Source organism: Clupea harengus, chromosome 3 (assembly GCF_900700415.2).
Source record: "Clupea harengus chromosome 3, Ch_v2.0.2, whole genome shotgun sequence".
Classification (NCBI taxonomy): domain Eukaryota; kingdom Metazoa; phylum Chordata; class Actinopteri; order Clupeiformes; family Clupeidae; genus Clupea; species Clupea harengus.
Window position 1 is genome coordinate 22901134 of NC_045154.1, and position 17977 is coordinate 22919110.

The following is a 17977-nucleotide window of genomic DNA, read 5'->3' on the forward strand; positions in this document are numbered from 1 at the left end:
AAACCCCACCTCTGTACATCCTGAGCCGCAGCCTCGCTCCCAGCGGCAGGCAATTTAGTGTGTGTTGCTGCAACGGAGTTTTCCAGCCTTCCCAGTTTTTACTCACACAAAGCATAGCTTCTGTCCAAGTAACAAATCCGACTGTCTGGAAGGAGAGTGACAAGCTGCATGTATATCTCTGTTATTGGCAGTGGGAGAGGGATCAGGGCTCAGGTTACAGCGCCTCATAACTCTTCACCCTGGCAATCCCTCCATCAGCTGACAGCTGCAGTTCCCAGACTCCACTGAAGGATATCCAGGTGTCATGAGTGATGAAAACTTACCTGGCCTGCAGGGGTATTGTGTGATACGGTATCATTAACACATCACACAGGAAATGTTGCTGCAGGTAAGTTTTCGCTTTTTTTTTTTTCTTGAGTGGGTGAAACTTGGCAGCTTGTCAGGAGAGAGTCATTTGTTTCCCATGCTTCTCTTACCGGACTGTCGGTCTGGTTGATGCCCATGAGGAAGATGAATTCGGAGAGGAAGATGGCGGCTACCAGGTTCTTGTGGATGCTGTGCAAATTGGAGTGCAGCCGCCGCAGTATGGCCAGCAGGAGGAAGGTGATGAGGAGGGCCACCAGCGAGGCGGACACCGTGGTGTAGGTCACGACCTTCAGGGGCAGCACATCTCCATGCTGACCCACCACAGAATCACACAGAGATCGAGAGTTAAAACACTAGACATCAAGATTGCAGCTTTAGATTGAAGTGACAGCACAACTTGATGCTGACACACCACAGAATCACACATATATCGAGAGTTAAAACACTAGACATCAAGAGTGTAGCTTTATATTAAAGTGACTGCACAACTCCATACTGACACATCACAGAATCACACATAGATGGAGAGTTAAAACACTAGACATCAAGAGTGTAGCTTTAGATTAAAGTGACTGGGCATGAAGAGAAGCACTGTGTATATCCAGTGTTCAACAATGAACATATTTATGATCAAGGGAAATAGCAAAACACCACAGATATAGAATTAACTGACTAGGCATCAAGTATGGCATTCTAGACCTAGAGACCTAGGACAACTAAGCAATCAAGTGAACAGCATAAGAGAGCAGACTTAGAATAAATAAAGAATAAAGAATAAAAAAGGAAGTGGGGTGGGATTAGCCTGACTAGAGTCCATCACAGTAACCACTGGGCTTCAGTGCATCACCTCTCTTTTGGATATGTCCATCAGCACAGCGAAGCTGCTCATGTGGTTGCACTGGCAGCTGATGTGCGTGCTGTTCCTTAAGACCATCTCACAGCCTTTAGAGGACCAGGCACCTGCCCCTGAGACCCTGCAACACAAAATCCCATGCAAATCCAAAATGAAGAAATTAATAAAATATTGTTTCTTGGTTAAAGGAACAGTCTATGATTAGGATGTAAACCTGCATATCTCCAGAATTAAACTCCTTAATACGACCCATTGCTTTTATAAACACCTGACGTAAATCAATATACAGGAAATGTGTCTATTGTCACTGCTTTTGTATGCAACTGTATGTAAGTGTTATAAGTCTGTCCCTGCCTGTCACTCTAGGGGAAAGATTTATTCTACTCTCCTCGACTTAAACCTATCCCTAAGCACTCGCTCTGAAAGTTCATTTTTCCTGTTGACGTTAACAGCATGACCGAGGTTGTGCGTACCCAATGCTGTGGTTCCAGTACACACACTGTGGCTTGGTCCTCTCCTCCGCCACCAGCAGCCGGTGGCGCACAATGACGGGTCTCTCCAGGGGGACCATCAGGGGCTCCCCGTCCCTGTGCAAAGCAATGCTCACAATGGGAGTGTTGATGACCGGACGGTTGGGCAGCCTGTGGACCCAAAGAGGCATAACGCTTAGCTCCTCTCTCAGACACTGGCCTTCAGCCAGACAATAACCTGTGGTATGATGTCATTTAGCGAAGTATGTCTGCGGCTGGCAGCTGTTCAAGGGCCCCGACTGGCCTGTTTAATAGAGGCGCATGTAAATGTTTGGACAAGACTGCCGCCTAATGGGATTCTTTTTGGACATCACTTGTGGGATGTTTACATGTCATGGGCACAGCCTGGCAGGGTATGGGTTACATTTGGTGGTGGCATATTCTGGTCCCACACTAGGTTCACACGCTCAACGACCGAAGTTCGACCGAACTTTTTTTTTTCGGTGCCAGTCTGCGAAGTAAGTAGGTAATAATAACTGAGCCCATAATGAAAACAGTCCAAAATATTATGAAGGGAGATGACTCACTGCTTGGCAAGGTCTACAGAATGTCTTAATAATGTGCTGTTGATTCTTAGCCTCTCTAGGAAGAGGCAGGATGTCCATTCAGTGCCACATGTTATTTTTATCTGCACTGAACCCCCAGCTGGGTGGATATTTGCAGTATGTGATAGTGCGATGATAGTGCGATGTGAGAGTGTGTGGCACCGCACCTCAGACTCCGGCGATCAGGATCGTAGCTCTCCGGCAGCAGCTGACCAAGAGATCTGTGGACAATCACCACGGCAACAAGGGAAGGGTCATCCACCTCTGCGTGACGTCTTTTTTTCAAAGACGGCCCAATCATATCCGGAGACCCTGTTGGGCCCGTGTGGTCCACAAAATCCTGGGTGGGGCTGGTCTCAACAGGTGGTTCTTCCGTGACTGAAACTATGGATCACAGAACAGCAGAGAGAGTGAACACCATGATAGTACACCGCCTGAGCACAGCACGTGCTTGACAGGACGTTGGAAAGAATACACGGAGGACGGTGTTACCTTTGTTCTCTGCTGGTCTGGAGGACATGTCTGGGAAGAGGACAGAGGACTCCAGCTCTCTAGGGTAGACCTCCTGGATCTCATGGAAACGAGGGATCTTCGCCAGGTCTGTGCCAGAGGAGTCCACATAGTCCACAGACACAACTAAACACAGAGAAGAAAGCAGAACATGTTCATGTGTGTGTGTGTGTGTGTGTGTGTGTGTGTGTGTAAACACCGAAGAAAGCAATGCCAGAACATGTTCTTTGACCTAAAAATCCCATTCAATATTCTGAGGACAATCGTAGAGGGAATAAAGTGTAACCATTATGTCATTGTTCACATGTGAGCGAAATAACTGCTCCACCAATTAACTGGTATGGAGAAGACTAACCCTCCATGACTTACTCATGTTTTCGGTAACCACGGTGAAGGGCCGCAGGTAGGTCTTCTTCATGTTCTGGGCCATGGTGTTGGCATACTCCTCGTAGCCTCGCAGCAGAAGAGCAGAGCCCCCTTCAAATTGTTGGATCTGATCCCAGTGCTCTTTGTTAACTGGGTCAAGGATGGTGCTACCAGCTTTAAAGACATTCTGGAAAGGTGATGAAATTAGTTAAGTAAAGTAATCCTGCTATGTTAAGTCATTAATTAGACTATATACTGTGTTCTGGCTTCACTTTCCTCCTGATCGGAGAAAACTACCACATTTGGGTTATTCATTCACATATGAAGTAGAAATGCCACATTAATCACAAGACTTTTTTTTTATTCACAAGATCCCCCCCCCCTTGAATACTTTAAACTCCTTCTTGACCAAGATCTGCGGTGAAAGCTTTGTCATGACCCATATTGCTTTGTGCTTAAGCTGGTCCTTGCGAATAGGCTTATCAATTGGTCTGTTACTTATACCCAATATCCTTTCCAACTCAAGACCTCTCCTCGCAGAAATGTTGGAGCAAATCTCCTGCTGGTGACCAGCTAAGTCAGGATTTGGCTATTAGCATCTTTGAGCTAACTAGGCATTTAGAAAGTTTAACCGTAAATCCAAAACAATGTGAGTCAGTCAGGCGTTAGAGTCATAAGGCTCTATTTTGACAATATTGGCTTAGTTAGCATTGTAGCAGCTCTGTGGAAGGGTCTCAAATGCCTCTATAGAAATCCTTTATTCCATCCCGAAAAAGGAGAGGGGCCACGATGTGTTCATTTCATGGGGTGTGAAAAATTACACTTGAGTGGCTGCCTGAGCTGACACCATTAAAGGTACAGTCCACAATTCTAATGCAAAACATATTTTGTGAAATTCAGTGAATTGCCGTTTCCAGTTCTCTAGCTGTCAATTCTGTGTACACGCTCAAAATACTCTGTTTGTAAACCGTCCTGGAGCTGTAAATGGAAAACAAGCGAAGTGGCTTGGACTGAGCCATACACAATTCCAGCCAATCAACATGTTAAGGCACAAAAGGTACGGGTGTAATTTGATTTGCTGTTGAACTGAAATATCAACAACCTTTTACCAGAATCGCGGACTTCACCTTTAAAAGCGAGCGACTCGGCGTGTGGAGTGGTGCATACCTCGTTGAAGAGCATGTCGTGCGTGGCAGTCAGCTCGAAGCCCTGCTGCTGGCTCTCCCTCTGCAACACCAGGGCCAGAAGCTGGTAGGCTGTTTTCACGTCGTTGCCATAGAGATGAGGGGTGTGGACGGCGGCGGAGCGCAGCAGGCTAGTGATGCTCCTGGACCTCTCTGCATCCACCATGGACACATTCCCTCGCAGCTCCTCATTCTGTTAAGTAACAGATTCTACATCAGAAGAGCTGGAAAGAATTTCCTTAGTGTGCCTAGAATGCTATATCTCATTTTGAGCATTTTGGGGTCACAGTGATTTGAGGGCAAGCTTTTCCATTAGTACATATTTGTCCAAACATGTGAATGAGAACATGAGAAATCAAAACTGAAAAAAAGAGAGACAAAAAAGGTAGGGATACACCGATCCTGATACTGTGCTCACATACTCATACTCATCAAAATAGTCCAATACCACACACCAATACCACTTAGTGGCAATATTACGTTAAACTCAGGGCTACAGTAGAGGTGTTTAATTTGTAGCTGCCCTATCAGATTTGCCTACCAGAAACAGCTGGTAGCAGGATTTTAAGACAGTTGGGTAGGAGAAATTGCTAGAACACTGGCATAGGCAAATAATTAAGTATTCATATCGGTACTCGGTATTAGCAAGTACACAAATGTCAGTACTCGTACTCGTACTCTATCTGAAAAGAGTGGTATCGGTGCATCCCTAGAAAAAAGAGACAGTGACCTCTTTCTTCAGCTGGGCGAATGAGATGGAGGTGCAGTTGAAGAGCTGTGGAGGCAGCCATCCCTTATCATCGCTACAATGTCGGATAGCCGTCCCTATGGCAACCACAAAACAACAAACTTAAGCGTTAACCATAATCTGCAGATTTATGAACAAGCATCTGAAAAGCCCCTTTTGGCATGCGCATCTCCAGACTTTGGAGACTTTGAACCTACCTGTGGATCCTTTTGGGCAATTTATGGCAACGGGGCGACCGAACGGCGTCTTGGGCCACCAGATTCCTGTGTCGTAGGCCTTGGGGCATCCGTCGTACACCACTGAGGGCGCGAGAGAAACATTGGAGAGAGAGTTCACGGTCATTTCAGCATCACTAATGAGCCTAACAATTTGGGCCCCTCAGTGATTCAACCCTATTACAAGGCAACTAAAAGGCCCTCAGTTATGCTAGTGCTAATCCTTCCCAGTCCTCACACAACGGCACACTTGAAACATTAGAAGCCTCCAGCGCGCAATTATCTAAAGCCGCGCTGGAGAAAAGCATGGCCTGCATGTTGTGTCATGCTGTGTGCTTGGGAGTAATATGGAGCAGAGGTCTTAGAAAGCATGCCTGTGTTTTAAGGGGACGCCAGAGCAGCCACACAATGTGCCTCAGGATTACTAAACAACCAGAAGGTTAAGAGCAACTGAGGCTTCAACTTTGTGACCTTTGTGATATTTCATTAACGTGCTGCAGGATACAACCAGTGGTTCTTTTGTATAGCAACAAGTCAAGGATTAACTGTATCTAACAAACACAACAAAGATATATCTTCCCTCCGTTGCTGACTGAGCAAGACAAATGAGCCAGCAAACAAAAATCTTTCTTCTTTGAATCTTTTTAGCTTCTTCTACAGTCATGTATTAAACAGTGTAATTGTATGTCATTGTAAATGTTGCCTGACAAGACAATTTTCCAGATTAACATAATACTACGGCTTAAAGGGAACTATCGGTTTAGGGGAAAAACAGAAAATTGAAATGTGAGACTGACATTAACTGAGTCTGAAATTGTGACCAAACAAAGACAGTCAGCAATCATTTACGACACAGTTTCCTCTGTGCCCCGGGAACACACATACCCACACATCCGTTGGGGGTCACCTCTGCAAAGGGGTTGTCACAGCGGTTGCACTGGCGACCCACCACACCGGTCTTGCAAGCGCACTGCCCCGTGTGCGGGTCACAGGTGCGAGTGTGCGCTCCCAGAGGGAAGCAGTCACAGGGGAAGCAGAAGTCACTGCCCGGCTGCCGGTAATAGTTATCCTACAGGAGAAGAAGAGAGAGAGGAGTTTCGCCACATGTTTGGTTGTAAGTTACCCCGTTACTCAGCTGGTGTGTGCTCTGTCACACGGAAATATGTGCCGAACACTTAAAAGGTTCCGAGTATGTGAATAGTTTCAGCAGGACACACCTTACAGCGGCATTCCCCCGTGGTCTTGTTGCAGTCTCTGTTGAAACCTTTGCTGACGTCACACTTGCACGGGCCACAGACAGGGTTACCCCACCAGCCACGGGCACACGGCTGCTCTGCTCTGTTTGGGAGACATGCACCAAAACATTAGCTTACACTGAAAACAATCCCCCATCCATACCAACTTTTACACATTCCTACAACTATGAAAGATTTTTTTCGATGATTTAAACACACTTTGTGTGACACTCAGCCGGACATAAATTCCATGGTCTGTCTGAGTGAGAGTACGGCACAAGTGAAACAAGTGCTCATAAATCCTTACACGGCAAAGCTGAGGTCAGAGTTGGATTGGAAACGGGGGGGGGGTTACTCTGCCCACATGTGCATTTAACGCAAGCCTTGCCAACGGCAGTAACTGTCCACAGGAACTCCAACTGGAGTGCTCTCTCTCACTCAGCTCTGGGTTAAAATTCCTCCACAAATCAAAAGCAGCCTGACGGCAAAAGTACAGTTGATGACCATATGGAGATCATCAGAAGTGAGCCCCTAAAATATGCTGAGTATTATCCAAAAGATCAAGCTGGTCTATTATTAGCTTACATCAAAGCTACACAAATATTATAGAACTCGTTTAAGTACAGGAGGTTAATTGGTGTAAAAATGGAAACAACTGTAATATTCTCACGGCCGGCTATGGTGCCACAGTTACATGGATGTAGGCACGTGACTAATTTTGCTTCCTGCTAAACGGTGGTTAAGGCCCCGTGCATTGAGAGGTACGTCAGGTAATCCATTTCTCAAACCACATCAAATAGGAGGGGGAGTTCTCTGTGACATCAATCATGTCCCCCTGCATGACCCAACCCCATCACCAGCTCACTAACACATGTAGAGCCATATGCCATGTCTCCATTCTTCGATTTTTTTTGTATTAGAGCTCTTTTATTTCTCTTGTAGTCACCTGGCAGACTATGTGTACTCCTGGCCTGGCTCCAGCAGTGTGAGAGCAGGTGCTAGTGATGGCGAGGCGAGGGTCTTACTTGTTCTGGCAGTACTGGCCGTAGGAGTCCGGGCCGCACTCACAGCTGTAGCCGCGGGGAGTGCCGGGCCGGCGCACGCAGGACGATGAGTGCTCACAGGGGTTCAGCAGGCACGCGTCCACACAGTCCCGCCCGAAGTAGCCTGGCGAAGGGCAGAGAACATTCCAGAATGCAGAACTGAGCGGGGAAGTGAGTGGGCAGGACTTCCCACGCAAGTTTGGCTTACTGATCTATATTCATCTGTGTGAATGTTTTCAGTCTTTCGAAGAATGTCTCCTATCTAAACTGCGGTGGAACATACAGTATAACTACGCTGAAATTCATCTCTCAACTCTAGAAACTACAATATTGGTCATGTTAACCTCATACCTATGCTTTTCTGGGAAGGGGGGTTGAGGTGAGTATGGTACCCGTGAGGGAACAGGTGTGTTACCTGTCTGACAGACGCAGGAGTGTGAGGCCCAGGTGTCCGTGCAGCGGCTGTGCAGGGGACAGACAGAGGACAGGCAGGCGTCGACTACCTCACAGCCCTCCTCCACCCGCAGCCTCAGAGCCTGGCGCATGTTTATGTTGGCCGTGTTGGTGGCTGTCTCTCCCATTCTCACGCCCTGGTACAAATATAGACCACACGGTCAAGAGGAGTGAGGTGACCGCTGTAGCTCACTACTCGTGTGGTTAAATTTTAACTGAGGGTTAATGAGGTGACTGTTGACATGTACTACAAAAACACAGGGAGTTAAAAAAATCAATTATGCTCATTTGATGAGCTTCATCAAAAGTCAGGCACATGGAAGGACAGAACATGCACAATGGGTGGGAATCCTGTGTGAAAGTCGCCAAAACTAATAGTGAGAACACTGGGAATCGCGAGTCAGCAAGAAACACTGCAAAGGCGGTGAGGAAACATCTGAAACGAGAACAAAACTCCAGACAGGAGAAAAAAAAGGGTATACACATGTACTGTATGCGGCGTATCAAAATTAGAGAGTGTACACACCGCAAATTTATGGCGCACGCCACTGTTGATGTATTTATGACACTAATGATGTGTTTGAGTGTTCTGAGTGAGTAAACACTTAAAACGCCCAATCTGCCTGTGAATTCATTTCTCTGCATCTCCACTCATCTCCGAACACATCTGTTCACACTAACATATACTTAATCTGCCCTTATATCTACCCATCCCGTTTACCCATCCCTTTCCCTCCATATCATTATTTTAATTTTTGCCTTCTCTCTTTCTGCAGCTTTGCGGTAAGTGATGTCTGCTTTCATGCTTTCATCTTTTGTATCATATGTTTGGTTGGCGTGTTTCAAATTTTGGTCGGATGTTCTGTCTTTGGGATTGAAAACACTTTGCAATTAGCTGAGTTTGTTAGCGTCGATATTCTGGAGGGACCGACCTGTATGCAGCCGTGGAACCCATTTTGCACGGAACCGTCTTTCTTGAGGATGCCTCCCAAGTGCAGACTCTTCAGTCGCAGGCCTGGAAGCTCATTCCCGATCTCAACACTCCTCTGGTAAGAAAAGGAACATTACATTTTGTGCAGACATAAACTATCAGATAGACTATCTGAACGGTGACAATATCTGTTGGTGATGCTACTCTGTATATGGATACCAATCTTAGCTTTATTTGATTCAACAGTATTTCAATAATTGTGACTCGTGTATGTAGCAGTAATACTCAGAACTCAGACCAGAAGCTTCCCATCGTTGGAAAAATGAAAATAAAATCTGGTCAAATCGTAGTGGTGTGGTTGGTGTTGTTTGAGGAGAGTACCTGAAACATGCCGTAGTCTAGAGACACCAGGGCCATGTATTTGATGTCTTTTCCGTCTTTGACGCTCTTCAGCTCCATGATGACGTGGTGCCACTCCCCGTCGTTCACGCGGACCTGGGAGAGTTCTAGCAGGGCCACCCGTGTCACCCCCAGATAGACCAGGAAGCGGACGTGCCTGTTGCTGATCTGAGGACAGTGAAAAAGGAAGGAGGAGGGAGGGAGGGAGGGAGGGAGGGAGAGAGATAAAGCATGAGAAAGGTATGTGCAACAAGAGAGGCCCTATCTGTGGAACTGTATCACCTCTGATTCAGAGGCCAATCAGAAGTGCTGAGGGGCTAAATGTGGCTCGATGAAAGGCCTGGCCACACTGGAATGCGGCATGCTCACCAGGAGGATGATTTTGGAGAAGTCCCCGGCGTTGGCCTGCAGTAAGGTGCCTGTGCCCTTGCGGGTGCGGAACATCAGGCTCATGTACCACGGCACGGCGATGGTAACGTCCGGGTCGGTCCACGACACCAGAGCGTGCCCGTCAAAGTGTTGGGGGGAGGGCATGGCTGCAGGGGTGGAGATATACACAGGTGATGAACACTCAGACAGTTACACTAAAAACACAGGTGATGAACACTCAGACAGTTACAGAACACAGACAGTTACAGAACACCGACAGTTACAGAACACAGACAGTTACAGAACACAGACAGTTACAGAACAGAGGTGATGAACACTCAGACAGTTACAGTGCCAGGATATCTGTGCCTTGAACTGCTCAATATATGCACATATTTAAAACATGAGGTGGGTTAAATAAACCACGCTGTATTATTCTCAGGCATAATATTCCTGGGGGGGAAATGAGTGGCCACAAACACATTGCTAAAAAATGCATAAAGTAATACCTCTGGGAAGGGAGAAACAAATACTACTTTCAGGTGAGCAGTCAAAATGTACAAGAACTGGAAATCACATCAGACAGTAAAGATGGACAAACTGTGGTCCCCTCTATGCTGTTAAACAGTCATTATTTGTTATTATTTGTCTCTATTAAATTCTCATAATTTTTATGAGAGTTTTAATAAGCAGTGAGATTCAACCTTTACATTTTACCTATCTATACTTACGAGCAGTGAGTACACACACTAGGAGCAGTGAGTACACACACACTAGGAGCATGGGGTACACACACACTAGGAGCAGTGAGTACACACACACTAGGAGCAGTGAGTACACACACACTAGGAGCATGGGGTACACACACACTAGGAGCAGTGAGTACACACACACTAGGAGCAGTGAGTACACACACACTAGGAGCCGTGAGTACACACACTAGGAGCAGTGAGTACACACACTAGGAGCAGTGAGTACACACACACTAGGAGCAGGGCTTCTACAGGGACCAGAGGATCAGACTAGCAACCTTTCAGTCACAAACCTGCTTATCTAACCTTTAGGCCACGGCTGCCCCCAATTAAACTCAATGTTATGAAAAAACTGGAAGCAACCTTGAATGTAAAATATGTGTGTGGAGAGTTATTTGGTGCTGCAGGGTAGAGTCCTGCTGTAGTTCTAGCATGTCATGCGCTGGCTCCTCTCCTCTGTTCAACGCCACGAACAGCTCGATGTGAGCAGCAACAATAGCAACACTGTAGTATGAGAGATGGCTGTTCTCTGACAGGTATGTTAAAAGCTCTCGCTCATAGCTGCCCTGCAGGCCAATGGGTTTGACCCACTGTGTGCTCAAGTTACAGCAGACAGAAGATAGGGAGCCTTCAGGCCACACAAGCAAATGCAGACAAGGGTGTGTGTGTGTGTGTGTGTGTGCGTGTTTCATTTTTCTTGAAAACACAGAGGTATGATCAGCTCTTAATATAGTTAGCAGCAGTCAGACTGTTACAACTTGTGACTGACAGCTCCAAACAATTCAGTATTTGCAGTAAATAGGATTACACTTTAAGTACACTAAGTAGTGCACTGAAAATGTCAACACACTGTGCAGCAGTATCTGAACTTCACAGCCATTCTAAAACAAACAGCAGCTGCAGCAGCTCTACCTTGGGGAGAACCCACCGCTTTGTTTTAATTGGATATAATTACACCATTCAAAAAATGCGGTGTATACTCGCAAACACGCACATGCAAGAACATGCTTCCTTACCGTGTTCACAGTTCTTCCCGCCGTAGCCCAGCGGACAGCTGCAAAAGTATGTGTTCCACTTGTTTACACACAGACCCCCGTTTTGACACTCACTCGCGGTGCAGAAGTCTCTTTTGGCATCACAGCCTGAAAGAGAAAGGAGCAAAAACATGGACAAGAGATCCCCTGTTACATTAACATTTACATTTAGTCATTTAGTAGACTCTATTGTCCAAAGTGACGTACAAGGTAGAGAACAGTCAGGCTACGAGCAATAGAGACCTAGTGTAACAATAAATACTATTTTACGTAAGAAATAGAAAAAAAAGTGCAGGAATGTATAGTGCAAGTTAAGTACTAGTAGAAGTGCAAGTTAGGAAGGGAGGTGCTCTCTGAAGAGTTGGGTCTTCAAGAGCTTCTTAAAGGTAGAAAGGGATGCCCCTGCTCTGGTAGTGCTAGGCAGCTCGTTCCACCAACGTGGAACTACGAATGTTCATGTAGCTCGGCTGGTGCTAACAGCATGAAGGCCATGGGCTTGACATCCAGAGAAAACTAAAAATGTATATCTGTAAAATACTGTAAACTGCTTCAGATAAAAGCACCTGCTAAATGACATGACATGATTATGATGTAAATGTAGATAGAATTACAAGTAGGCTGTTAGTGGAGTTCAGTAGTTTAATCTGTAGTGGTGGTAGTACTGGAATTGGTTTCAGTAGTTTAATCTGTATGAGTGGTAGTACTAGTATTGGTTTCCACATGGATCACACCTGCAGTGGTGCCGTTGTTGGCGATGAAGCTGGCCATGTCCAATGGCTTTCTGTCGATGGTGAGGTTCCTCATGCAGCCCACGAAGTTCCGAGTGCGCACAGGGAAGTCCTCAGGGAGGTTGGGTACGCCGCCCAGCAGCAGAGGCCCTGTCAGGTCCAGTGACCTGTGTGTGCACAGACCAGCAGCCCAGGTAAGCATCACACTCTTGCTACACTGCATGTTACACAGCAGGGCTTTGTAACACATTAAACAGTTATGTGTTTATGACTTGAAATATGCACTAAGACCACCTTCTACTTAAGTATTTACACAAATGACCCCATGTCAAAAAGCTTGGGATTTCAAGGACTACAGCATAACCTCTGTTGTGAGTTATGAAAAGTTATTTGCATATAATAGGCCACTGTTGTGGAGTCTTATGATTACTAGAAAAGCCCATATGTGCTGGCTTTGAGTAGTAACAGGGTTTGATTCAAAGTAGACCCATTGTCCAAAGGTCAATAAATATAAATAGTTTGTTGCATGCCACAGAATAGATCTCTTTCCCAACCTTATTGGTTTAATCATTGTTGCTGCCAAGACATCTACTTCGATCTACAAGGGAGCAACCAGGCTTTTTAAGGGAACCAAAGCCACAACTAATTTCCCTAGGGGAAAGACCTCAACTTGAAAGTGAAACACTTGACATTCTTCTGCAAAGCAAAAGCATTCTTCAAGCAAAAAACGGCATATTGGTACATGCACTCATACCTTCAGCTACTGAACAGCCTCTTTACATGTTTGACTGATGTGTACACACTTGAACAATGCAGCAACAATAACATCTTGGCTCACGTCAATATATTGACAGACAATACCAGAAAAGAGGGCTTTCAAGTGACCTAAATGCTGCTTTTGGGGCAGAGAGACAGTTAGCAGCTTGTCCATCGTGTGTTCTGGGATGAATCGCGTGCTCGCATACGAACACATAAAGGCCTGTCTGTCAGAAAACAGCATGCAGATCTGTGGAGATTAGCGTAGCTGGGGAATGAGTTGAGTGAGCGAGGAGGGGCTGAAAACAACGTAATCTCCTATAATGATCAGCTATTCAACGCCAGCCTCCAGTTAGCGTGCCTCGCCGCTGCTCAGGTTCCTGTGAGCATGCTTCTGCTGCCAATGACAAAGTCCTTTAGATCTCCACCAAATAAGTACCTCTAATATGTTCGCTAACGCTGTACGATGACAATATTGTGACAGATGTGAAAGCACTACTATGACTGTGTTTCAACGTGCACTATGCACACTCTTATTTCCTCCCTGTCAACCAAAGGCATACATTTGTATCACATAAGCACACGTATGAATGTAAAATGTGTAACATAAATGTAAGGAATAAACAAGTTACTCACTTTTTCTGTCCTGTCTGAGTGCCCTGAGCAGCACAGGTGTAGTTTCCGATCTGGCTTCCGAAACGTACTGCCATGGCAACGTCACAGTTGTCAACAGCCACCACGACTACCTTCTCCCCCGAAGGTCCATGGGGGGTGCCGAGGCGTCCGATGTTGGGCTGCAAGAGAACAAAGAATCAGAAAACTCTACTTGGGGTCCTATAACAAGTTCAAGACAAATTAATTAATTAATTAATACACCATAGTCATTTTCACAAAAATGAATGAACTATGCATATGTTTGACTGACATGAAGGTATCGATTTTGTTTAAACGCAATATGAGTTAACTAACAATGCACTAAAGTCACTAAAGTCCTCAAATGTTTGACACCATTCATGTGTTTCACCTCCTTATCTAGAAACCCCCGCATATAGAGGAGATTTTAGCCTTTAAGGAAAATAGCGAACGCTTCTTGAAATGTAAACTAAGCTAAGCTCTGCATCTTTGTTTGGTTGGAGATAACAGACCTATTTTCTCTATAATCTTGCCAACACAGCGTGAGTTAGCTGTTTACTATTCAGAGGGAACTGAGGTCTTTTCAACCCTGGGCCTAATTGGATTAGGGCAATGTGACACTCATGAAGAAAAGCCGTCTAGTGGGAGAGCAGCGCCATGTCAAAGACCCCACCACCAGCACCCCGCCCTCTACGCCATGACAACACCACCAGCACCCCTCCCTCTACACCATGGACAACACCACCAGCACCCCTCCCTCTACACCATGGACAACACCACCAGCACCCCTCCCTCTACGCCATGGCCAACACCACCAGCACCCCTCCCTCTACGCCATGGCCAACACCACCAGGCAAAACCCATTTGGTAGCACCAACCTTATTTCAACCCATAAACATTTTCCACGGATGTTCTTTTTTTTCTAACAGTCACGGTTCCTGTGTATTTGATCTAAGTTCCCTTTTGATGCCCTTCCTTTGGGAGCTGCGAGAGCTGAGAGGATGGCCCTAGAGTGGCATGGCAGGGCGTGCCCAGGTTCCAGGGGCACAGAACATCCTCTGTTTTTTTTAGGACAGTGACGTTTGGCAGAGGTGGAATAATCAGAAGAGTATCACTGGTCATGTCTGATCGTCCTTGTCATTGTTGGCGCATGCAAATACTTTCTAATCAGCTGACTGAAACCAATGGTGCATATGTTGTCCCATGTGTCTGACAGTATACCCATTTTAAAGTTGCACATGAAAAAGAATGGTCAATGACATCACCAAACATGTTGCAGTCCACTCCATCATGCAATATATTACTTTGTATACAGTACTGCTGACCATTTCAACTAAGAATGTGTTCAGTTTAAGCAGGGTGCGTGAAAAAATGCAAGAATACACAAAATATGCAAGAGTGATGAAATGTTAGTTTGTCTTCAGAGCAAAAAAAACAAGGGGAAGATAAAAGAAACACATGTCTAAAATGCTAATCCATGTGTTGATTTGAACAGTAACCTGGATAAGTATTTTGGCATTTTTGTGTTGAGCAGTGTTTTTATATTTATACTCTTCCTGATCCTTCGAAATGTGCCTCAACAACAGCAGTGATAGGACATATGTGTTTAACACAAATAATATTGATTCTTAAAGAAGAGATCACTGTAAGCGGTAAATACCCTGCATGGCCACTGGCTTTAAGTATGAGTAACAGATATGACTCAAGTATGAGTGACAGTTATGACTCAAGTATGAGTGACAGTTATGACTCAAGTATGAGTGACAGTTATGACTCAAGTATGAGTGACAGATATGACTGGGGTGAAAAATGTACCATAAATAATAAACGCTAAATACTACCAGTGTCCTTCAAAATGACGACCATGGTTCTACACTAAGGGAAGCAATAGAATGTTCTGTTGCTAAACACAATCTGACATCTCTACATTCACAGCGGCCTAAGAGACACCCTGTCTAGTTCAGAGACCGTAGCAAGTGTGTAATTATCTAATTTGCAGAAAGAGCACACAGGCTGTGAAACGCACACACCCTGATCTCCTACAGCATCCCGCTTCTCCACAATAGACCCCTCTGTGCACCTGTGATCTATTGAATCACGTGTAATCTATACAGTACATGGGTTTAACTTTCAAAATCATGTGCCCCTAGGATGTTGAGATGCATTTTCAAAGCTATGCTATATGCCAAAGACTTAATCTTTTGAAGGGGTTCTGACAGAAAAGGCCGAAGAAGCTGTCACGCCTCTCTCGCTATCACATCATGGAGTAGTCCGGTTACCTCATCCATGTTTTGCCCTGTGTGTGTACTTGGAGGGCTAGAATGAATGGGCTCAAGGTCGTCTCAGATAACAAATAGCTCTGGGACACATACAAGATATAACCCTTGTGATCCATTGTACAGGGCACACATCTCAGCGGTGCACATTTCTAAAGCTAACTGATGTATTTATCAAGGCTCTGCGATTTTGTGGGGTGGGTGAATAAAGTTTAAGTCCCCTGTAGGATAGCCACGTTTTCTTTTATGGAGGGACATACATACAAGCTGAAAAAGTATAAGGAGTAAATTAAACATATATGGCATGCATTTCATCTTTCTAAACACAGACTTGGCAACTGTGCTTTGAAGTGTTTAAAATGTAATAAAAGGGTAGCAATTAGACATTACTGTCAGATAAGCTTAATTGCAACGACCAAAATCTGAAAGCATCTCAGTCTTTTCAATCTAATAGCAGCTGGGCATCAAGCCCTTCTCAGCTATCACAAAACACCTCCCCGGGGTCTTGTTAGGGACAGCCTTTGGGTTGTAGAGGGCCGACTGCCCATTCACCGCAGGACTCCTCTGCTCTGATGCTGCTTCAACTACACGTATCAGAGGAGGAAACATGTCAACAGGAAAACTGATACAGGATCAGTGTGTAGTCATTTCAGCTGCTGTAATCAGCCGAAACTCAAAACCCTCCAAAAAACGTACAATAAGAGCCTCTTGAGCAGCCTTCGACCTTCCGCTGCCATGCCTTTGTGATTCTGCATTCTTCCGTGCCAAATTCTGAAGCACAATTAATTGTCCAAATCTAAGTCCCTTTGGACGTCTGTAGTGTTCCGTGTAACTTAATGCCTTCAACACACTGTTAGATACTGACAATAACAAGACACCTGCACCTGCAAGCTATTTTAACGTTTCTTAACAGTGGTAGTAGACAAGGAGTTCTCCTTCCCTTTCCCCGCATTCACAAAACATTACCATAAATCCTCTTCCAGAGGCCATTTTATGTCATTTTATTGGAATAGAGAGAGGAAAACACTTCCCATGTGTATTGTCAAAATGGGACCTTGCTTGACCAGGAAGCTGTAAACATCTTCATGATCGGATAATTGAAGGGAAATGTTTCTATTTTATAATGTCAAAATTCACTGAAGGTTAAGCCATCAATTATCATTTACCACAGAAAATGATAAATTAATAACAATAAAATCTAAATATGGCCAAAAGTTGTTTCAAACACAAGCTCTCTATGTTTCCTTGAAATCTAATTTTATACATGTGGTATTCCTGGGCCTTTGTAAAGCTTGTTTTAAAAAATGTATATTACTTCCTGATTACTTCCAAGAAGCTGAAGGAAAGCACACTTTCAAGGTTAGTTTGGAGTTGCAGACATACCAACCAGATTGTTTGTGTTAGGTTGCTAGGGTCAAGTTAAGGTTAACACAGCTCAGCCAGACCATTGGCAACAGCTGCACATCAGTGTGTGTGAATGACCTATATCACTACTGTGAAGAGACTTTCAAACAAAACAGAACCATTTAAACAGTGGTACTAGATTTGACATACATACTCCAGAACAGGTCAACAAGTCTCAGACCAGCTCGGCTGTGACCATGTAGAAAAGAGATAAAGGAGAGACAGATAGAGATAAAGGAGAGAGGGACAGATAGAGAAAAGTGGGAAGTTAAGATGGAGAGGCTTTTCTTACAACCTCCAAAACAAAATCTACATATCCTCTATGAACCTCTTTAAGCCTGATCACTCATATTTTCATTAATCTGCACATATGTTAAGTTCAAAGATTTAAAATCCACACTAAACTAATATGGAGTCAGAGTCTTTTTACACTGCACCATGATGTGGGGATGTCACATGATGAACACCTAAACCTTTGTGAAAATTGGACATCCATTATTTATTTATTTTAATTCAGTGCCTTAGCGTATGCCTTATCGTGATTAAATTGTGTAGAGCCAAATTAGAGAAGGGCCTACATTTTCAGGGAATCTTTGCCTAAAGAAAGTCCATGGACATGTGCACATGTGGCTAAGTGTGACTAAATA

The 17977-nt window shown here is 44.9% G+C and overlaps 1 protein-coding gene across 2 annotated transcripts in view; it reads right to left on the reverse strand.

Moving 5' to 3' along the window:
* celsr1b (cadherin EGF LAG seven-pass G-type receptor 1b) overlaps positions 1–17977 on the reverse strand; it is a 49915-nt gene that overhangs the window by 8317 nt on the left and 23621 nt on the right. For both annotated transcript variants that reach the window (XM_031565030.1, XM_031565028.1), the window contains exons 6-24: positions 13654–13811; positions 12265–12428; positions 11516–11641; positions 9748–9914; positions 9361–9546; positions 8981–9094; positions 8011–8185; positions 7578–7719; positions 6535–6655; positions 6203–6386; positions 5300–5401; positions 5085–5179; positions 4338–4547; positions 3174–3357; positions 2787–2930; positions 2462–2678; positions 1693–1860; positions 1214–1340; positions 477–677 (exon numbers count right to left, since the gene is read on the reverse strand). In XM_031565030.1, coding sequence (XP_031420890.1) covers positions 477–677; positions 1214–1340; positions 1693–1860; positions 2462–2678; positions 2787–2930; positions 3174–3357; positions 4338–4547; positions 5085–5179; positions 5300–5401; positions 6203–6386; positions 6535–6655; positions 7578–7719; positions 8011–8185; positions 8981–9094; positions 9361–9546; positions 9748–9914; positions 11516–11641; positions 12265–12428; positions 13654–13811 — 2985 coding nt within the window. The remainder of the gene's footprint in view (positions 1–476; positions 678–1213; positions 1341–1692; positions 1861–2461; positions 2679–2786; positions 2931–3173; positions 3358–4337; positions 4548–5084; positions 5180–5299; positions 5402–6202; positions 6387–6534; positions 6656–7577; positions 7720–8010; positions 8186–8980; positions 9095–9360; positions 9547–9747; positions 9915–11515; positions 11642–12264; positions 12429–13653; positions 13812–17977) is intronic.